The sequence below is a fragment of the Terrapene carolina genome, unplaced genomic scaffold, assembly GCF_002925995.2.
Source record: "Terrapene carolina triunguis isolate 2854851 unplaced genomic scaffold, T_m_triunguis-2.0 Scaffold95, whole genome shotgun sequence".
NCBI lineage: Eukaryota > Metazoa > Chordata > Testudines > Emydidae > Terrapene > Terrapene triunguis.
In genome coordinates, this window is record NW_020664446.1 from 1,644,542 (window position 1) to 1,667,080 (window position 22,539).

The following is a 22,539-nucleotide window of genomic DNA, read 5'->3' on the forward strand; positions in this document are numbered from 1 at the left end:
CTCTGGCTGCTTGCTCGCGCTGCACGTGCTGGGGGCGAACACTAGCTGTTGGGGGGGACGGGGGACGGGACAGCAGCTCTTGCTCTGAGTGGGAGGGTTTATATTCTCACACACGCACAGTCAGCACTGAGGTTACCCAAACGAGCGAAAGCTTCCAAATGAACCAGCGTGGGGCGGCTGCGGCAAATGGTAACGTCGTCCCCACGCCCCTCAAACGAGGGCAGCGTGTGTAGGGTTAAAGCAGCGAGAAAGCCAGCTGCGGGCCCTGACTGGCCCGGGGACGGGAGCTTCCATAGGAAAGGCACCAGGAAGGTGACATCAATGCTGGCCCTTCCCCGAAGGCGTGGACCAGTCCTGGGCCCCGCCAGCCGCCCAGGGCAACGCTCGAGGCACAGCAGCCTGCCCAGGTCCGTGTCTCACTGACTATCCGCAGGGCTTTGACCCAGTCTCACGCACACATCAATAAATAAATAAATAGGGTTTGCTTTGCAGCGGAAAGACCTGAAATTCCTTTTGCATCCTCTCCCCTGATTTCTACAGACACAAAGGTGTGTACTCACCCACACCCACACACACAGTCCACTAGCCCTCCCCTCCCTTCCCCTACACTGTCCCTCTAGGCTAGAGCCAGACACTCCCGCATTCAAAACCATATGTACAACTCCTGCTCCACCCAGCTCCCATGAAAAGCAATGGGTGTCTTTCCCCTGCCGTCCCTGGGCGCTGGATCGGGCCCCTCCTTTGAGCACTTCACAGCTACTGGGGGACACCAACATTTCCCGTAACACCTTCCGACACAGGCCTAGGAGCTGCTTGGACCCACATGCCAAACCCCCGTACTCCGAGCCTGCGCTGAGCTGTGTGTATCTGACCCGGCTGCCCACCGCAGCAATGCGCCCTGCCCGGCGATGCACGGCTGAGTACCGTGTTCTCTGGCAGGGCTTCGTGCTCTGACCTCTCAGCAGTGAACACACACACACACTCACTCACCCGGCTCATGAGAGGGGGAGGTGAAAGGACACAGGTGGGGGCCTGCAGGGGAGACAGGAAGATTTTCTTTTCTTTTCTTAATGTAGCCTCCTGGGAAGAGAGTCTCCCGTTTCCAGTGACTGTGTCCTAGCTGGGCACCACTGGCAGGTGGGCATGGCTGCCCCATTCCCAGGATGGGCACACTGGCCATTCTCTCACCCCAGTCAGACTCTAATCCAGACGTGCCACGAGGAACGTGGCCAGCCCCTGGGTGACGTCAAGCAGCGCCCCCAAGAGTCTGCTGTGCAAATGCGTCCTTCGCCCGGAGAAAGGGATGCTAGCGCCAAAGGCTGGGCAGAGAGAGAGCTGACCTGACCCAGCGACGAGCTACTGCAGGACCCGTCAGTGCTAGAGCCCGGCCCCAGAGCCCACCTGTCATGTGCAGCTACTAACAGGCAATCTGCAGCACTCAGCTGCCCAGAAGTGCGAGTTATTCTGTCACTCCCCAGCCTGAAGCTGGACGTTAAAATAGCCCCTGGTTCCTTGCAGGTTGTGAAGGGCAAACAGAAATTCTAAAACCCACAGAAACCGGACAGCTTTTCTTTTCTTTCCACTCTGGCACACACAAGAAAAATGATTTGGGGGGGCGGTGGGAGGGAAAGGTTTTATTGGCATGAAGTTGGGATAGCGGCACCATTCAGAGACATCAAAGGTCCTCGCACACGTGCGCACACACACGCACACACACTCACTATTTCGTTCTGAAAGCAGCCCAGACTACAGGAAACAAGAATATTCTAGATCAGAATTTAAAAAAAGATACAGCTTTTCCTTTTAACAACCTGCAGGTACAGTCCCCCTCTCCTGAAATGCCTTTAGATCGGTTCTGTCGGAATGCTGGCCAGAGTTAATATGCACAGTACAATGAAAGTAAGAGAGAACTTCATATTAACCTGTACAGGGCTGGCAGGCCCGGCAGCCACAAAATAACTGTCCAGCATTTACTTTATTCAGCATGATTAAAAAAAGAACAGCTCTTTACAAATCAGTGATTTCCAAGTCCCCCGGCCCTGGGCTCTGGCTGAAGCTCCCCCAGTGCGGGTGCCCGCCTGTCCCGGCACACGGCACTCTCCGGAACCCGGGGAGCTAACTACTGCACTGGGAAGGGTGCTCTGGAGTCTCCAAAGCTTAGTTTCCTCCCCTGTGCTAAATGGATCCAGCAAGAGATTGAAGACAATTAATTATCCACTTTCTGCCTCCAGTAATGAGCTTTGGTATCGGAGGTTTAACACGAACCGTGAAAATCAATTCCTCTGCAAGGCGGCCCTCGCCACGCCCCAAAAGGCACGCTCTCTCTCTGCAGATAGTAAAGCTCTCTGAGGGGAGAGCCTAGTTTAAGCTGGCTATTATAACAAAGATATGCATGTATATTCAGATCTCCCTAGGACAATGGCGGCTGGAAGCTATTCTCCAAAGGTCAGGAGATTTCAGAGCCTTCACAATCAGATTTCAGGTGTTGAACCTAGTGAATGGAAGGAAGTTTGCTTAGAAACTTGTGCAAACAGCCCTTCTTTTGTACCCGCTGGAAGTGGAGCTTTTGAAATAAAATGGCTGGCCTTGATCTTTTCAACTTAGGCACAGAGTGGGAGCTGACGCCATCCTCTTACAGCTGCTTACACAAGGGGCGGGTGGAAAATTTCAATATAAAACTCCCCACCCCCACCCCAATTAGCTCCACCGCCAATGTGTGCTATGGGAATATGATTATGTGCATTTCTAACAGGTTTTCCTGTGTGTATCACTGTTACTCTTCGTGTTTCTCCACTGGAAACTATTGCTTGCCCTTTAAGCAGTGCATGGTTTGTGTTGATTAGACCTTCAAGGATATGTTTGCAAGCCAGTTCAAGGCGGGGTGTACAAACTGCCTGGGCTGTTCTGACGATGAGGAGAACTACCCGATCCTAGACTCTACAGCACACCACAACACTGGCAGGAACCAAAACAGCTTCACTTTATTTTAAAATGAGATTGAAGTTAATAAAAAAAAAGAATCAGATACTTTAGATCTCAGCATTATTCAAAGACGACATTAAGAATTTTGCCTTAAAATACAGGTGTTCTGTGCGGGGAAGGGAGGGGGGAAGACAACGTGGGGAGGCTACACATTTCCCTTTCACACAGACTGACTAAATAACGAGTGGAAATCTGCCCTGGCTTTTCACAGGAAGGAAAATACCCGATTATTAGTGAAAAGCTACTGTCCGAGAAAGCAGAAATCAACATGGATCCGGGTGCTCTGAACAAAACGCTGCTTGGAGAGGGCGTTCTGCCCAACAGTAAGGCACAGTGGGACCAATTCATCCCTGACGTACTGGACAGCCCCAAGGATGAGCCTAGCCCACTGCGCCTGCAAACAGCTGTAGATGCTACAGAACTAGCGCCAGTATCCCCATCAGGAACCCCTTTGCCACGTCGGTTGTGATCAGACCACACTACCTCAAGGCTTAAGCAGCAGCGGAGTAGAAATAGCTGTCTAACCCTAAAGCCCATCAATTACACACAAGTGGCCAACAATTAATATCTTGAAACAGTGACCTGCCCACCACCTGCTGCTAATGAACGGCGTAATGACCAATGACCCCGGCCCTCTCTGGCTACCAGAAAAATGCTTTTGGTTTTGCTTCCAATGTCACTGTCAAACTCACAGTCCGGATGTTTAATGCAAAGGGTGAACACCCCTCGAAAGGCTGCCGAAAGCTACTTTATGTGCGTGAAGGTGGTTTCCTTTCTGCTACAGTCCAAGTGCTTGTGCATCAAGTATAAAATGCAAGCCTTTAAATCACACAGACGAGCTTCGTTATGGATTTGTTTAAAAATGATAAATAAGGCACTGTACTTTGAACTAAAACTGCCCGGTTCCAAGCTTAAAACCCAAGGAACATTCAGATTGCAGTAACTTCCCTCTACCGTAGAGACAGACCGCTCTCCTCTCTGTCCCAGACACACCTTCCGATGCCTAGAATCACGGGTGTAATCCTTTCACTGCGGATTTGTAAAGGCTTGCTACAGCTTATAAAAGCAGTTTCAGTTAATGCATGATCAAGGGTTACTACTAGACAACAGTTTTGACATGGCTACCATTCTTTGTTATTTTGCATCCAGTCGTGTTCGCTTGCTGTGTGAACAGTCAACTTTTGCCCTTAACTTTCTCTTGCCCTGGGACGTGCTGCTCTCTTGAATTTTCTTCATAGACCTGGTCAGAGTTTTCCCACTGCTAGACTTCTTATCGGCTGCTTTCTGGGACCTGGGAGAGGGCTCCGCCGCGGGTTTCGGCTTTGCAGATTTGGTGAGCCCGTCCCGGCTGGGCGGGGGTGCAGCTCTTTGGGCGGGGTTCTCTTTGACTTTCGGGAGGGGGGGTCTGCCTTTGCCAAGCTGCCTTTTGGGGACTCTCTTCTCTTTCGAAGACACCTTTTTCTCGAGCTTACTGCTTCTTTCCATGGCAGCCTGCTTTCTGGTAGCTGGCGCTTTCGGGGGAACCTCGGAATGTTTTCCTTTGCTGCCCTTCTTAGCTGGCAGCCTGTCTTTACTGGAGGAGCGAGACGGCTCCGGCACAGTGCTGCTCTCCCGCAGCGTTCTCTTCTTTCTGCCTGGCTGAGGGTCAGCTCTGGGCAAGGAGTCCTCCGGGAACCTGCTTTTCCCTTTTCTTCCCTTCACTGCTGCTTCCGCTCGCATGGACTTCGCAGGAAACACATCGGCTTTGACCTGCAAGGCCAGCTTTGGAGACATCAGCGGGTTGATGCAGACGCTCTTCCGCCTTTGCTTACTTTCCACGGAGGGATGATCAGCTGCACTCTCCCCCTTTCTCTCATTCTTTGCCAGGCGGTGCTGGGCTCGCAGTTTGCCCCTCAGATTGGAGTATTTCCGCAGAATCCTAGTGCTGGCCTGCGTTGGCAGACTTGGAGGGGGCTGCATGTTTCTGTCTTCACCAGCTTCTTCTGAGCTAGCCTCACAAGGAGACGTCTGGTTGGGACTGGCGGCTTCCCCGGGCTCCGTACTGTCAGCGTTCTCCCGAAGCCTGGCCCATAACTTTTGATTCTTCAAGTTATTTTTAGCAGGGGTAGTTGCAGCAAATTTCTTGAGGTGTTTTTTCAAGCGTTCAGCTTGCAGTGAGCTGGGATACAGGCTGGAAGAACAATACTTCTGCAGAGGGATCTTGATGGGGGGGACATCTCCTGGGAGACGGGTATTGAGTTTCTTCACAATGACTAGTGACCTGGTTTCAGTTGTCTCCAAGAACCAACGGCAAATGTTGGATAACTTGAAGGCCTTCATAAACAGCATCTGGACAGGGGAAAGCTTTTGAACTTCGAGAGACGTTCTACATTTCCGGGTTCTTTTCTTGCTTTTCCAAATCTCTTTCAGCTTGTCAGCTTTGTTCTTTACTTTGGGGGCTGGCTGTGCTTCTTTTTCCAACTGAATCCAGCCTTTCTGAACTTTCATATACTGGGCATTAAAGTCAGCAATAAGTTCCTGATTCTCTTCCTCAGCACACCACTCCACAAACTTTGGTTTGTCCTCAGCCACTGTGTCCACCTCCTTCAAATCTATGGTGTCTTTGTTCCCTGAACTGTGTTCTTCCTTCTGGTTTGGATTGGCTTGCAGAACTTCCTTCCCTGGAAGATTCTTTTTTGCAGCGTCCACAGGTGTAGGGGTGTGTCTCAAGTTGTAAACTGGGAGGGCCAACTTTTTATGCTTCCAAGTCTTGGATGGGATGTGTTTGCTTCCACTTTTACTACTGGGACCTGTAGGCAAATCAGTCAGATCTTTATACTGTACCTTTCCAGCATCTACAGCATTGTCTGGGTTCTCCACATCACCTGGTTTCTCATCCGATTGCTCTGCGTCCTGTACACTTGTTCCACTTTCCCTAGGAAGGAGAACACTTCTTTTATCAGAATTAGCCTCTACACAGATCTCAAGCATCTCCCCTGATTTACTATGTCTGGCTTTAGCAGGGGGGCCATCTTTCGATGACCCTTCTCTCTCCGCTGCACCCTCTTTTGCCAACATGCTTTTATAGGTTTGCCTAGTAGTAATGCCATTTTCGTCTCCTCCCCGCTGCACGGGCTCTCTCTCAAGGGCACTCCCGGTGCCTGGGCCCTGGATGTTCTTCAGCAGTGTTTTGTGGAAGCAATCCTTTGGGAAGCACACGGATGCTGCTCCGTCAAGGTGCACCTCCCTCCTAAAACGCTTTGCACCGGGACTTTTAGAAAGCTTAATCTGAAGACAGGGAAGCTGCAGAGAGGTGGAAGAACCAGACTCTTCAGCACTGCCTTCCGTGGGTGGCTGGGATTGCTGGCTGCGGAGACGCCGGTCTGATGCTACGAGCGCTCTCCTGCCTTTCTTTTGCTTCTTCTCTGGGTTTTCTTTGGACAAGACGGTCCCTTTACCATCCGTTTCTGAAGTGTCAGGTCCTGGTGGCATTTCACCATGGCCGTTCTCTCTCTCACCCAGCCTGCTGCTCTCTGGGGCAGTCTCGCCTGCCAAGATTCCACTGAGCTCTGCAAGAGTCGGCATGGCCTCCCCTGGCTCAAGTGGGCCTTCCCACATCTCCCTTACGTCAGCTGCTGGGTCAGCAGGAATGCTTTCGGTCACATCGGCAGACTGCAAGCTAGCAGGGGGCTCGGCCTCCAAACTCGCAGGGGGCTGCATGGGAGTCTCCAGGTCCATGCGGGCAGGGGGCATGGCAGGAAGCGCCAGGTGTGTACTAGTTGGGGGCTCTCCAGGAAGTGCCCCAGCCAGCTCCAGGTCTACTCCAGCAGGCGGCTCAGGGTCCATGCTGGCAGGAGGCTCTGCATGGTGCACCAGGTCTGCACTGGTAGGAAGCGCTAGGTCCATGGTGGTGGGAAGCTGCAAAGGAGGAGTTGGGTCCAGGCCGGCAGGAGGCGCCGGGTCCAGGCCGGCAGGAGGCGCCGGGTCCAGGCCGGCAGGAGGCGCCGGAACAGCTTGTATTTCTGAGCATGGAGAACCTTCCTCCCTACTAGCAGCTTCTGGTGGAGAAAGAGGTGTCGAATCTGTAGCCTCCCTGCTGCTGTCTTCTGTGGGCCCACAGTCCCCAGAGAGGTCAGCACCGCTGCTAGCTTGCTGGAGAACATTTGCCTCCGCCTCGTCCAGCAGCTGGCACGTCCTCTCCTCGCTTCCTTCAGCAGCAGGGGGCCCGATGGCTAGAGGCTGCGTGGTGGCCGAGCCGCCTTCTGGTGCATTGTCAGGGCAGGGGGGAGCAGACAGAGCCAGCAGTGGCTCCATGTAAGCAGCTTCTCTGGACTTCAGCAAGCCGCCCTCGCTGGGCTCCTTTTCTGCTCTCTCGTTAGCTTCCCTGCTGGGGAGAGCCCCTTTGGACAGGAGCCTGAGGGACGCTCTTTTGTCAGCCTCTTTCCCCACAGCTTGGGCTGCCTCCGAAGGCTCGCCTCCAGAGAGCGCCGGGCTCTGCTTAGCGCTCAGTAAGGCTTCCGTCCTCCGCGCCGGACCGTTTCCTCTCTCTCCCACTCGGGAGCTTTTCACCAGCGTGCGGACAGTTGGCAGCTCACAGCACTCGCCATTGAAATAATACCCACGGGTGCTCTTCCGAGCTGTCCTCCGGGACACTGACCGCTGGCTCTCCAGGTGGCATTCAGTTATTGGCTGGCTGATATAGACAACGTCACATTGGTTGTCATAGTCATTTATTCTCAGTCCCGATGCCCGTTTGTTCTTCCGAGCTGTTTTGACGGATGAGGACCCTGTCTTCGCTCTTGAGCGCCCACTGGAGGCTTTGTGTATCCCTGGCACTGGTGCAGAGGCCACCCATCCGTCTTTGGAATGCTCACACGGATTCTTTTCGCCAGGATGGGGGTGGTAGCCCCCCTTAGTCTTTCCCAGGGCATGGAGATGGTTTTCTTGCTTTGGTCTTGCATCTTCTTCGTTTGTTTCTAAATCCTGGTGCAAAGATGCTTTGGAGCTGCACTGTAAAGCGTTCTCTTTGTCAGCTCTTCTAGGAGAGTTCACTGGAAACCCTGAATCCCAGCCCTCTTCTGGTAAAGCTTTGAAAGAGTTCTTCTGAGACCCCAGGCAGCTGTCTGAGCTGTCCTCACTGCCGTTCACATGGGCCACTTTTACAGCAATGTAGCTGTCTGCTAAGGTCTTGCCTTGGATCTGGTCTTTGTCATCCTCACACTTTCTGACACCAGCCTCTTGCTCCTGTCCAGGGGTTTGTCCTTCCGGACTCCTGGTGCCAGGATGGAAGTGGAGTGAGGAAGAGTTCGAAGTGGTGAGGTATCCTTGGGTGGAACTATCCTTTGGACTAACAGAACTACTTCTAGTAGCGGAGAGTTCAGAGAAGTCTCTTTTGAAAGCAGTACTGAAATTCTCCATCCTGTCCATGGATTTCAGCTCTGCATGATGCTCCAAGGGTTGCCCTGCAGCACGCAGAGGGCTATGAAGACCCACTGGGTCTCTGTCTGAGTCTGAGGAAGTAAGGGGCTTCAGTTCAGAACAGGGAGCAGACTTCTTCCAATGTTCACTGCTTTGCTGGCTGCAACCAGAGCTGCAAGTAGCTGCATCCATGTTTTCGGAGTCAGGTAACGGCCGGCCCTCGCAGCCTGGCTGTACTTCCGTGTATATGTCGTTTAGCACACGAATGAATTGCTTCTGGTGATGTGTACACAGTCTGACCATAAACTTTTCCAGGGGAGACTTCGGCTGATTGTTAGGATCTATTGCTATTGTCTCCGCTGTATCCTCACTAGAGAGACAAAGAGAGAAACAGTCAGTAAAGCAGAGAACAGAGAATTTAAGTTGTAAAACCTACAGAAACCCTTCTCCTCCCCCTTAGCAGTATATCTTCTCAAATGGTAACTGGTCTTAGCCCCCTTGACACTCAGCCGGGGGCGCACACAAAGCAATCCACCCAGGAAGGCAAAGCGTTATCCATTTGCCAGAGCAAGGGGCCTATCGCCATGTTGGGCAGCTCCCTCTCAGCCCCTCGTGGAGATTGGCACTTATCTTCTATGCACGTTCGGACCCAGACTTGCATTTCACTTTTGTCTGTCAGCTGGGACCCCCCCCCCCCACTCCTACAATCGGAAAGGGAAGATTTCAAGCTGTGGCCATTCTGCAGGACGAGGCCTGGACGAGGCCATGAACAAACCGACAAATACCAGCCTCCGAGACACCGGGCCCCACGAGCGAGTTCTCCACTGCAGCTCACTGCCATTGACAACCCCTGCTGTGCCATTTACAGGGCTGCTGTCCAAGCCCAGCCTAAGAACCATGGACTTCTGGGACCCTAGGGCTAGACACACTCCTCTTGTCTCAAGCCATCTCTAAGGCGGGGGTGACCCTACTTACCTGCTGCACAGGGGCAACTAGTTAGGATTAACCAGGGGTGAGGTTAAAGGCTCGTTAATGTTTGTCCTCGTCTTTGACAGTGTATTATTAAAGCCAGACTAGTTCCCAATTACAGCTCTTTGAATTTCCACCCATTCCTTCGAACGAGCCTGCAGACTGGTCTCCAGCATATCTCCGGGGTCAGAAGCGAGGGGAAGTGGCCTATAGTTCCTTTGTTAACATCTTTCTCCCCTTTAAAAGCTGGAAGTAACAAGTCTCCCCCCAGCCTTCTGCTAGCCAGTCGGACACCAAGGACAGATGTGCCACATGTGCTAATGGAGGCATCACGTCCTCCACAATCCCTTTACATTCGGGTATTAACTGTCTGGCGCAATCCAAGGGGGGGCTACAAACCTCAGCCCCTTTGGTCCTCCCTGCACTAATGCCCCTCTGACGTCTCTGCACCTGCTCTCCGGCCCCAGCGAGAACGTCTCTGCTCTCACATCCTCCCTGGGGCCTGGCTCAGACCCCGCTCACACGCTGCAGAACTAGTAGGTTCTGTCTGCAGCACAGCAAACCTTGGCAGAGCTGGGAGGAGAACCAGGTCTCCTGGCTTCAACCACTAGGCAATGCTGCATGTATGTAGCTCCAGCTGTTCTCCAGCACTGACATACGTTACCCCTACGCTAACCTGAACAGAGTCACTTCCACTGCTAACTGGCCTGTCCCAGACTAAACAGAGGGCTGGCTGACTGTTGTTCCGTGCATATGGCCCTTGTCACATGGCTCCCTGGTATAGACAGTTAGACCCTTTTGCTCCTTAGCCCACCATGTTTCAGTATCTCAGGATCACACCTAATGTGAGGAGCAGATTACCGCCCCCCCCCCCCCCCCCGCCCCCAGGAGATCTCACACCTTCCCCTGCAGCAGCTGTGCTGGCCACTGTCAGAGACATGATACTGGGCTAGAGGGACCTGGGGTCTGCTTCCATCTGCCTATGTTCCTGTACTCCCCCCATCCCCTCGAGGGCTGGGTCCCCCCGCAAGCTCTGGGAAGAGGGAACTGCTGGATTCCACTCTGGAAGATCCCACAGCTGTGCCCCGGACACTGAGCTCTTTTCACTCCCTCGAAGGCTCTTCACCTGGCTGCAAGGCGGAGCTGAGCGCCACAGCGAGTACTGGGTAACACCCCTGCGAGGCTTTCCCTGTGTTACAGACAGGCTAAGTGACTGCCCCAGCTGGCAAGTGAATCAGGGCCACTGGTGCCAGCCTAGCCCCGGCCTCTCTCGATCAGCCCCTGACTGTTTGGAGGGCAAGGTGTGTTGTTATCCTGGACTCCCCACATTTAACCCCCTTCCCTCCCCAAATCACATAGGCCTGTGAGCTGAGAGCGCCTGGGTTAAGCTGGCTGGATTAGTACTTGCATGGGAGACCGCTAAGGGAATGCTGAAGCGAGGCTGGTGACGGGAGGCCGTCACTACAGACTAACTGCTCCTGTGCCGCACTCGGACTCGGAGTCTCGACCGCCCGGGATTGTTAACAACCCACGGAAAATGGATGGCCAAGCCCTGGCCAAGTCACTCTCCAAGTTCCACCAACAATCTCAACTGGCTCCGGGCTCTTCGCCACCTCCTGTCTGAAACAATCAGGTCGTGTGGCTGCTAGACCGTGGCTGGGTTTCAGGTCAGAGAAAGCTGAATAAGTCAGTCCTGTATAATGCACCACACAGTGTTATTAGATGGGGGCAGGCCCTGGTTCCACAGTAATGAAAATGAATAATAATAATGCCTGTAGCTTCTCTCTTCTTCCTCGCTCCCTTTTCATGCTAAATAAATAGCCCTGCTCTTTTTAATCCTCTCTCTTTAGAAGCCCCTGCCCCCCATGCCGTTCGTCATTTCGTTACCATTCCCAGCTCTTCTCTCTTTCTGCTGGATCCTGTTTTGGGCTGAGTGGTCACCACTCACTGCGGGATTCGAGGGAAGGGCAGAGAACAGTAATAATGGCTTATCTGGAGAGTGTCCAGAGAAGAGCAACACAAATGATGAAAGGTCTAGAAAACATGAGCTATGAGGGAAGATTGAAAGAATTGGGTTTGTTTAGTCTGGAGAAGAGAAGACTGAGGGGACATGAGAACAGTTTTCAAGTACATAAAAGGTTGTTACAAGGAGGCAAATTGTTCTCGTTAACCCCCGAGGATCGGACAAGAAGCAATAGGGGCTTAAATTGCAGCAAGGGAGGTTTAGGTTGGACATTAGGAAAAACTTCCTAACTCTCAGGGTGGTTAAACACTGGAATAAACTGCCTAGTGAGGTTGTGGAGTCTCTGTCATTGGAGGTGTTTAAGAGCAGGTTAGACAAACACCTGTCAGGGATGGGCTAGATCAGGGGTTCTCAAACTGGGGGTCGGGACCCCTCAGGGGGTTGCGAGGTTATTACATGGGGGGTCGCGAGCTGTCAGCCTCCACCCCAAATCCCGCTTTGCCTCCAGCATTTATAATGGTGTTAAATATATAAACAAGTGTTTTTAATGTATAAGGGGGGTCGCACTCAGAGGCTTGCTGTGTGAAAGGGGTCACCAGTACAAAAGTCTGAGAACCCCTGGTCTAGATAATACTTAATCCTGCCATGAGTGCAGGGGACTGGACTAGATGACCTCTCAAGGTCCCTTCTAGTCCTAGGATTCATACATGTTTCCCGTAATAAATCCTAGCATTCTATGGCCGTTATTATATTTTCAGTAACACCCACAATGCACTTGGCCTCTTCCCGACATACAAGAAGGCAATGCTCCTGAACCGGAGAGCCTCCAGACAGGCAAAGGGAAGGAGACAGGGAAAGACGAGGTCAAGCTAGTAACTGGACATGTTAGAAAATACAGCGTATTGCTGACACAATGAGTGTCTGGTCTATGTGAGAGCTCGAGAGAGCACTCCCCAGTTAGTATCACACGGTTACTTGTGAGTTCCTAGTCCCTTTTCTAAACCTACTAAACACTGGGTTGGTGTCTTCAGTGATCTCTCCCCAGGGACGCTTAGGGTCTGATCCGAAACCCACTGGAGTCTGTGCAAACACTCCCAATTGACTGCGAGTGCTGGATTCAAAGCCCATTTGGGTATTTGCACTCCCACCCCTCGAAATGTTATACTGAGGCCAATCAATGTGCAAGCTGCTCACACTACTCTTCCCAGAATGCATGACTCTGCACTGGTCTAGGCTGGATTTCATCTGCCATCATGTTTCCTAATTCTCTCACTTGGTTAGAGTCTCCTCCCTAGTCTCAGCCACTCCTCAGAATCATTTCGTTGACAAGTTCAGCATCTTACAACCCACCCCTTGAGAACATCAGAGCGGCCAGACTGGGCCAGGCCAATGGTTCATCTAACCCAGTCTCCTGTCTGCCGACAGCGGCCAGTGCCAGGTGCTCCAGAGGGAATGAACAGAACAGGGAATCATCCAGTGATCCATCCCCTGTTGCCTATTCCCAGCTTCTGGCAAACAGAGGCTAGAGACACTCAGAGCATGGGGCTGCATCCCTGCCCATCCTGGCTAATAGCCATTGCTGGATCTATCCTCCAGGAACTTATCTGGTTCTTTTTTGAATCCACTTATACTTTTAGCCTTCACAACATCCCCTGACAAAGAGATCCACCGGTTGGCTGTGCACTGTGTGGAGAAGTACTTCCTTGTGTTTATTTTAAACATGCTGCCTATTAATGTCATTAGATGCCCCCTAGTTCTTGTATTATGAGAAGGAGTAAATAACACTTCCTGATTTACTTTCTTCACACCCGTCATGATTGTATAGCCCTCGATCATATCCCCCCTTAGTCGTCTCTTTTCCTAGCTGAACAGTCCTAGTCTTTTTAATCTCTCCTCACCCCTTCTTCCAGCTCTTTAATATATTTCAAACAACTGATCCCTGGGCACCCCAGTATTAACCACTGGCTACTTTTTACTTCCCATTTCTCCGCCAGCTTTGAATTCATAACAAGACTATCTCACACCCTGGTTACCAAGAGTCCTTACCAGGGTTTCTTGTAGGGCTTTAGCAAAGACTTTTGAAAGAGTGAGTACATGACACTTAGTGGGTCTCCTTCAGCCACCGCTTTAGCTCCTTCAGAGAAGATCTAACTGGTTAGAGAGGCACCATTTCCCTTTACAAAAGCCAGTGGTATCATTTTACTACACACAGTTTTACTCTCCTTTATCATTCTATCTGCAGCGACTGTCTGAAAGGTGTTTGCTGATACTGCTGAGAGACAGCTTGGAATTCCTGGGATCAACGTTCTAAAAGGCACAGGTACAACACGGTGTCTCTCCAGGTCTCTGTATAGTAACTGTTTTCACTGCATGTCAGAGCAAATCCCTTACGCAGGCTTGTCCCTCCCCCGGTCTGCAGAATAACAATGGAGAAAACCAGCCTTAAACCCCACTAGAGAGAGGAGAGGGTGGGGTTCAGCCTGACTGTTCAAAGAGACGGGGCTCAGCAGTACTTACTCCAACTGAACGCTATTGCCATTTTCACAAGGGAGAGGCGTGGGTTCTTTTACCTGTTTGAAAGCCCAGTTTCTGAGGATGGCAGCCATTTTCAAGCAGTTGGCCAGCAATCTGGCCTGAATTTATAGCACACTCAGGGGTGTGGCTACTGACTAGCCCCCAGCTGTGTGACACACTCCTTTGCCTACTGTGGAATTAGCGAAGTATGCTCAAAGGAATGCTGGGATGATGGCGGATCAGGAAGTGGTTACGATGGCAAAACAATGAACTTCTTCCTTGTTAGGGTTGGTCTGGGGGGGGTTAAAGCACTGGGGTTTGTGACGGCAGACCCCAGGCAGATACAGGAGTTATTTGGATCTGCTTGGTATAAGGAAAAGTATGTTGTGGTCTGAACAGTTTCTTGCCAGGGACGAGGTTATCAGTCCTCAAAGGCCAAATCTGGAGGCCTAATCCTGGGAAAGGAAAGGTGGTGACTCTCCCCTGCTTTACGGTAACCTGGACCTGTGCAGTGAGTGTGCAAGACAGGGGGTGGCATTTCACATCCCCTTTGCACAGGCGTGAATAACTCTCTGGGCTGTAGGGCGGGGAAGCAGCAAGTCCACAGAGCCCACGTTCCACTTGCGTCACTAAGATGATCCCAAGCTCCCGGGGCATGCCTCTCTTCCGCTTGTGCGTGGTTTATTTTATTCCTGGTGTGCAGGCTGAGGGCCTGATTCTGATCTCATTTACACCCCATAACTCAGCTGGCACCAGCGAGGTTCACTTCTAGCTCCATTAACGTGAAGATTTACAAGGGAGGAAAAAGTTTGCATTTTGTAAAGGAAATAAATAAAAGGGGGTGGTTTATCATCAATAACCTGACAGCCCCCCCTCCCAAGCGACCCAGGGCCACTCCGCTGTTTCGGGGCATCCTTTGTTCAGAACTCTCCGGTTTAACCCTTTCAGTCCTGGGGATTTACTTCAATATCTCATCTCCAGCTGACCCATCCCTGCTTCAGCTGGAAACGTAGTCCTGCCTCTGGCTGTGCCTCATCTCCCTGGGCTGCAAAGAGTGACCTCAGGGTAGAGATTTTTCCATTACCTGCAGCAACATTCTTCTCTTCCTCAGAGCACATCTATCAGGATAACTTGGTCTTTTGGGTTCCCCTATAGTTTTCAGTGCTGAGTGTAGGGTTATAGGTGTTATGGTGCAGATGAGTTGCAGGCTGCTACTTGCTTCCACTCTCGGGTCTACTGGGGACAGCCTCGGTAGCATTCCTCACCAATTTGTCTCTGTTTTGGCAGTACTGTGAACCATGATGGTGCAAGAAACAGACTGGGCATGTGGGCCGCTTTAGGATAAATTGTGTTTGGGGGGCTCGTTAAGGCACCCAGTGTCCTTTAGGCAGGGTTCCCTACAGATTATGTAGATTACTGCCTAGAAATCATTCACCTGCTCAGTTTATAAAAAAGAAGAGGGAGGGGTGGCTTGCTTACAGTGTATAAACACCTTCCTGGGGGTATTAGAGGGCTCTTTCATCTAGCAGAGAAAGGCAGAACAAGAGCCAGAGGCTGGAAGCTGGAGCCCAGCACAATTAAGAATCCACATTTTGAACAGTGGAATGAACTCCCGAGGGAAGTGGCAGATTCTCCACCTCTTGGTGGCTTCAGACCCAGACTGATGACTCTCTGGAAGACATGCACTAGCCAAACAAGTTAATGGGCTTAACACATGGGTAACGAGGCGGACTATAATGGCCTGTGTTATACAGGAGGTCAGATTAGATGATCTAATGGTTCCTGCTGTCCTTGACCTCTATGACCTTCTTTCCTGTCTCTTTCCCCACTTGTCCTCTTTCCCTGGGGATGGAGCTCAGGGGTTTCTTACTTGGATGCACACAAAGAATCTATCACCCTTTCAGGGCGGTCTCCGGAGAAGCTATGGCAGGGAGAGTCCCTGCTAACGCAGTTCTGCTACCAGAGTACAGGGGGACTGAGTATCTGCTGGGAACACGGGAGCTTCATGTGGATCTGTGAGGATCACCCATGTTTGGGGACAGGCCCCAGCCAGCTGGTCAGGAACTCAACAAGGGGATCTTCAGAGAGATTTACTCCTTGGGGGAAGGACTGCCCCAGCACTAAGATTACTAGTCTCAGCCCAGAAAGTTACAGCAGTACCTGTGATGCGCAGGTCCTTGCTGCCAGTCATTCCAGCTTTGAAGCCACTCACGCTGAGCTGTAACTAGATGTTTTAATGACCCCTTCTTGCACATACTCCACTAGTTTACTGGTCTGCACCACCTCAATCCCTGCCTCGCCCTATGTCCCAGCCACACACATGGCTCCAGTTCCACTGCTGCGAACACAATTTCACGTGTACACTGGGTAGCCCTAGTAGAGTCCCTGGCCTGACACAGGTGCTCTTAGCCCCTACCCGGGGACAGCCCCCTTCTTTTCAATTTGTCACTGAGGGTGGCAGAGAAATTCAGGGGCAGTAGCTGTCAGCTGTACAAATGCTGCTGTTGCTATGCAACAGTCCTGGTGTAGCAATTAATGCTCAGCAAAATGTGCTGTGCTCTGAAGCTATTTGCATAGCTGGATGCTGTAATCCATTTGTTTCGTAGAGTTCACAATCGTTCCTTCCCCAGCTCTCACAAAATCCAGGGGCTCTTACAAAGGCTGAGCAGACATAAATGATCTAGCCCATAAAAGGCACTTATTTATTTCTCAGGAAGAACTAGAGACTGCCCGGGTATGGAGCATGGCAGTGGAGGGCAGGGAGGAAACAACAGATTATCTGCAGTGCACTCGGTAGCTCTGAGGGGCTCTTCCTTTAACTCATGTTGCCCCTGCCATTACTGTTTATGGAGTTACCCTGCTCCTCCGGGTTTGTACACAGGGTGCCCATCACTCTGGGCAGCCTCTTGTTGAATGAGCCCAGGATCCTGTGTGTGTCTTCTGGGGAGAGGGAGAAAGAGAAAGGGGGGGGATGAGGGGGGAGTGCGACTGTTTCACACCAACCTACCTGGAACGCTGGTCTCCAAAAACCTGTCCATTGGCACCGCAATATTCCGGTTTCCCCACCCCAAGTGTCTCTCTATTGAACGTGAAGCCTGGGTTGTTTTTTTGTAAGCCCCTGCACATCAGTTTGATAGATTATAAGTTTACAGATATGTTTTGTACCTCAGAGGCACAAGAAGCAGCAGCAGAACAAAAGTTCAAGGCTAAGTGTTTCTGTTCCTTTCAGACCACTCTAAGCACCACGATTATATAGTTCCTGAAAAGAAACAAAACATAGCTATAAACTTATAAAATCCAACTGAGTATTGTAATGGGCAGACCTTCCCCCTCCCTCTTCTGCCATCAGGCAGATGACTGTGATGGGCAGGAGCGCACAATGTACTACACCCTGCCAAAGCAAGGAGGAGAGTGCATCCAACCAATCAAACCAAGGGGGCAACAGAATTCTGCTTCCCATTGGAGCCCTGCTTTGTCCCTGAGCTGTGCAGGCAGGTTTGCCTCTAGAACACAATTAAAGGAACAGATGACATTTTTCAGGACTCATGAGAACTACTCTCTATACCTGACCTGAATATTTCTATAGGAATGTATCAATCCAAGACACCTGAGTGTACTTTAAAGATCAGTACAAGTATTGTCATTGTAATCTGTGTTGAGATTCCGGTTTGGTCTACCTTTAAATGTTTTGCCCCCATAGCTACAGCAGTTAGGAGTGTGAAAAAACAAAAACAAAACACCCTGCTAACCAACAGAGCTATGCTGGCAAAAGCTCTAGTGTACATGCAGTTACACCACCAAAAGAAGCCCTTTTGCCGGTATAGCTTCTTTCATTCGGGAAATGGCATACGTTCTACCAACAAAAGAATTCTTTTGCACCCAGTATAAGCTGCATCTCCACCAGGCGGGTTTTTTGGTATAGCTATTCTAGTGTATACAAGGCCTCAGTCATTAAGTTTGTTTTGGATGAACCAGTTTAGTTGTAACACATTTCAGGGCTCAGCATATGCTTTGAACTTAACGCTCCCCAGTAGCAACAGGGTAGTTTACAGCTCTATTGGTGCTGCAGTGATTCTGTCCGACTGCAGAGGAAATGGACGAGCAGTGCAGACCAAGGAGAAATTCAATGCAACAACTAGAAGTGAGAGAATGTTTTCTTCACTTAAATTGAAAGCTTAAGTGCTGCACAGCACAAGCAAAATAGCTACAGAAAAAGACCACAGGCCCCCTGAATGTTCAAGGCCCCTGGATTTCTGCTGTCCCTGGTGACCTGCTTTGGGGATTTATAAAGTGTGCGTTTAAACTGAAAGCAGAAAGAAAAAAAGTTCTAGGGATTTTTTGCAAAGTGCACTTGTTCATCAATTTACTCAGGATGTACAGTGAATCAACTGGCTCAGATCAACAGCAGGCCCTCAACCCTGGGTCAGACTTTTAACCCTTCAGAGTATTCATTTTGTTGAGGGATTACACATTTAAAGCAACCTTCTTCCCCACCTGTATCCAAACAAAGCCAGGAAAGGCCAATGTAGCTTATACACAATTAAAACCAAACACAATCCATAATACACTCTGTTTCTGCAGGGTTCCTGTCTCTGCTCGCTTCCACCCCACTCCTGTACAGGGGTTTATCACCAGTTGTGACACATCTAACATTAGCCTCGCTGGGGCTAATTAAAAACCTTGCCATCGAGCCCATGTCTTTAAAACCAGGGGAAATTTATCCAGCTGCAAACATTGCCCCACGTACGGGCTTTCAAGGGCTTTTCAGAATTGTCCTGACTAATTTCTCTAATTACCAAGGACATTTGGGATTTTTCTTTTAAGAGGTGGAAAAATAAATCAGCATGAGTGCTCCTGTGTGTGATGGTTTGAACAGCATCAGTGCTGAGCATGGCATTAGGGAAGATTGTGGTACCTAGCTACTACAGGGAGGTGAATATTCTAAAGCCAGAAGACAGCTGGCAAACCACACCAGCCGTGCAGAGCTCTTCAAAGGCCTTTCACAGCATTGCACATTTTTTAAATGTAAAAGCACCAGGACACAACACTAGAGAAGGACATGCAGGGAACAATCCCATTGCTAAGCAAGAGGATGCACTGTCCGATTGAATGATTCCATGAACACAGAAGAGGCAAGTGGCATCTGAATCTCCCCATAGGAGAGTACTGTGTAGACACCTCTACTCCCCGTCTCCGAACACATCATTGCTGCTACCTGGTCTGGGCTCTGGTAAATCAGGAACTGCAGCTCTAAGGCCCAGATCCTATAATCAGATCCCTATGCCCAGACACTAAAGTCAGTAGGGGCTCAGTTGCAGGATGGGGACCTTATGGCTTGTGTTCATTAGGAATTTTTGCACCACTGTAGCTACCCCAGCACAAACCCTCACCAGAGATGCCCGGCGCTAGGGTCACACAGGGCGTACGCCAGGGTACGTCTCACGGACAAGAGCCTCGTTTTATGCTGGTGCGTGTAAACATCTCTAGTACAGATGACCCCAGAGTCATTCCTGAACCCAGCCCTGCAGCCCTAGCACTGCCACGGTCCAACACAGGGAAACTTCAAGGGTTTTAGTCTCATGAATCTTGCAGAAACAGGCAAAAGTGAGGCAAGGTTTTTTGCTCTGAAGATGTAAAAGATCAGATGCAGCAATTAGCTATAGCACCTTAGACTGCTAAATATACAAGCAGCACAATCGCAATTATCCAAATGTCAGGAGGGACATGCTGAATAAGATCGGAGAATAGTGGGAAACTTCGGTGTAATTAACTGACGTTTGGGAATGTGACCCCATTTCAGAAAAGAGGGAGTTTAGATAACTGAGCTTTGGACAGACAAGGCTGTACTGTAACAGAAACACTTTTGTAACCTCAACTTTAGCATTCTCTACCAACAAATGCTGAAATGTACTGCCTAAGAATATATTTTGAAATATGAATGACCAGTTTCAGAAATATGTCAGTAGCTCCAGCTAACTGTTGTCCTTCAATTGGCAATTGACTTTTTGCTGATACTCCATCAGAAGGACTGCTGGTTGGGAAGTAGGTTAAGACAAGGAAAATGCATTTCACCATTGGAATGCCTGGGGAATAAGATTGACTCAAAGTTGATGGCTAAAGTAAGTTCTATTTTAAATGTGGGTTAATTTAGCTGTTGTTCAACTGCTATTAAATGACACAGGTTAATTTTGCAGTAGTTAGACAACTGTTAAAACAAAAAAATTAATAGGAAATCTTTGAATTTCTCATGCATTCCCAATGAAGAGGGACATTTCCTGTGTCCTAACATACCTCGTTCCCTATTAAGTTCAAGCTTCTTATCCTCACCTTCAAAGCTCTGCACATCTTCATCCTACCTACATCTTTGTTCTTGTTTCTTATTACCCCCTATATCTCTTCTTTAGCTTCCTACGCTCATCCTTACGTCTTACAGATTTTGCTCCCGTCCCTGAAGTTTCCTTCTCAGCTCACTGGCCAAAGGGTGCCTGCACTCTCCAGTCATATCTCTGGACAAAATTCAATGCTAGCGCAAGGCTCACAAACCCCAATCCCTGTCCAGAAAATGCCATCCGCCACCCCCCTAAGTAAGCACTTCACCCCAAGTCTCCCAGGGTGTTTCAGTGTCCAATTTTTGCCTGGGTAGACTGTGTGACAAAGTGGGGGATGTCTCACTGAAAGGGGCACCCCCCCACGGACCGCACGGGGCCAAGAGTGGGCACGATCTGTGAATCCGGGACAGACTGTAAGCTATTTAAAGCACGAACCGTGTCTTTCACGGTACTGACCATGCTGTCATCACTTAAACAACTACTTTTCTTTGTGATCGTTTATTATATTTAAAGCACGCAAACTCCACCCAGTGCCTATGATGCTGACCAATATCATCTCATTGTTTTCTTGTGCTCCATGGCTAGGGCTCCTCAGTGCCATGGTAATACAAATAAATAATATTAGATTTTAGCAACTTACTCTTTGTAATTAGATGTTGTGGTTAGAATATATTTTATATTTCTGTGCAGTTTTCATTTAAGCAAGGAAACGGTTCCGTTTAAAATTTACAGAAAAACATCAGTTGCCAGTTTGCCATAAAAAATAAGTCAGAATTCATCCCCACTAACTTGTACCTTGAGGGGAATCGAACTCTCCGAGAAGTGATTATGACCAGCCACTCGACACCCCAGGGTAAAGACGAATGAAGAAGCCAAAATAACACGAAGGCTGCATTTCCTAGACACATTTTCAGAGATTCTCTCACCATGCAGTTCCACTGGTACTACCAACTAGGAAAACATTCCCCACCCTTCTCACTGTAGACGAAGCTACGACAGCCAGTTAGCACAGGCTGATCATCAAATGCTCATGGGTCTCTTCTGCCAAACGTGTTTGTAACTCCTTAGTGGGAATTCCGAACCCTGACGGCCCTGTCTCTGCTAGAGCAATTAGGACCCATATGCCACTAATTGCTGACAGCATTGTGCCAGCTCTAGTCTTTACAGGACACCCACATTTTGACTACTGTGGTCTAACTTCAGATCAGGTGACTCCAGAGTCTGACCATCTTTAGGAAACACAGCAAAGCCTTGCTCTTGCAGAAAGCCCTGCCATCATTAGTGACTCTCACAATTCAAACACCCCTTTTATTCCCCAACTCCTACAACTCTCCTCTCTCTGCCACCAGAAACAGCTACGTTTTGATGCTGTCACTCACACCTCCACGGACCATGCCATTGTTCACAGTCCGAGCTGTCACTATGGGCTAGTCTACAGGCAGTGTTACCGCAATTTCTAACAGAAGTTGTGATTTTTAAGCCGATTATGTTAAACTGTTGTAAGAGGTTGTGTGGACACGTTTGTTTGGATGAAACCAGGTGTGATACTAGGCCCCATATTCTTCATAGAAATATTGTTATAATACCATTATAGCATAACTATGATATATTTTGTGCAAGCTAAGGCATGTGAGATATCATTGGAAAGGTTATGATGTACTGAATATGATTATCCCATTTGTATCATTTTTGTATCTAAGGTTAGGAATATCGACTGTACATCTGTACTACAAAAGTGTTTGCACCTGGGGAACGCCCACCAGACAGAATGCCATCGGTCTGGCTGCCTAGCTGGGGACAAGTCAACGAACCAGTAGGGAGAACAATAGGTGTCTGAAGCAGTGGCGTACCCAGCTTTTAAGAGGAGGGGGAGCAAAGATAAAAAAGGCGCCCCCCTTGGCTCCTCCTCTGGCCACGCCCCCTTGGCTCCTCCTCCGGCCGCACCGACCCCCCCCCCCCATGGCTCCCCCGCCCCTCCCGTGCCCCCCCCGTGGCCCCCCCTCTCGCTCCTCCGGCTGCGCCCGCCGCCCCCCCATGGCTGCGGGCCGCGCTGCGGGCCACCAGCCTGGGCGCCCCCTCGCTCCTCCGGCCTGGCCGCGGCTGCCGGGCCGCGCTGCGGGCTGCCAGCCTGGGCCCCCTGCCCCCCCTCGCTCCTCCGGCCCGGCTGCGGCTGCCGGGCCACCAGCCTGCGTCCCCCCTCGCTCCTCCGGCCCGGCTGCGGCTGCCGGGCCGCCAGCCTGTGCCTCCCCTCGCTCCTCCGGCCGCTTTTGGAAAGGCGGGGGAAGCGGCTGCTTCCCCTGCACCCCGCTAGCTTCGCTAGTGGTTTGAAGATGCCAATCTCCCATCTTCCTGAGAAGCTGTCCTGAGATGCTACAAACAACCTCT

At 50.4% G+C, this 22,539-nt stretch overlaps 1 protein-coding gene across 3 annotated transcripts in view; it reads right to left on the bottom strand.

Annotated features, from left to right (window-relative positions):
* Positions 1-2,300: 2,300 nt before the first annotated feature.
* Positions 2,301-22,539, bottom strand: part of LCOR (ligand dependent nuclear receptor corepressor) — a 92,775-nt gene continuing 72,536 nt past the window's right edge. For 2 of the 3 annotated variants that reach the window (XM_026650868.2, XM_026650869.2), the window contains one exon: positions 2,301-8,749. In XM_026650868.2, coding sequence (XP_026506653.1) covers positions 4,117-8,749 — 4,633 coding nt within the window. In that variant the 3' untranslated portion in view covers positions 2,301-4,116. Of the gene's footprint in view, positions 8,750-16,990; positions 17,085-22,539 lie in introns of all 3 variants that reach the window. The other variant, XR_002908979.1, reaches the window with a different exon arrangement.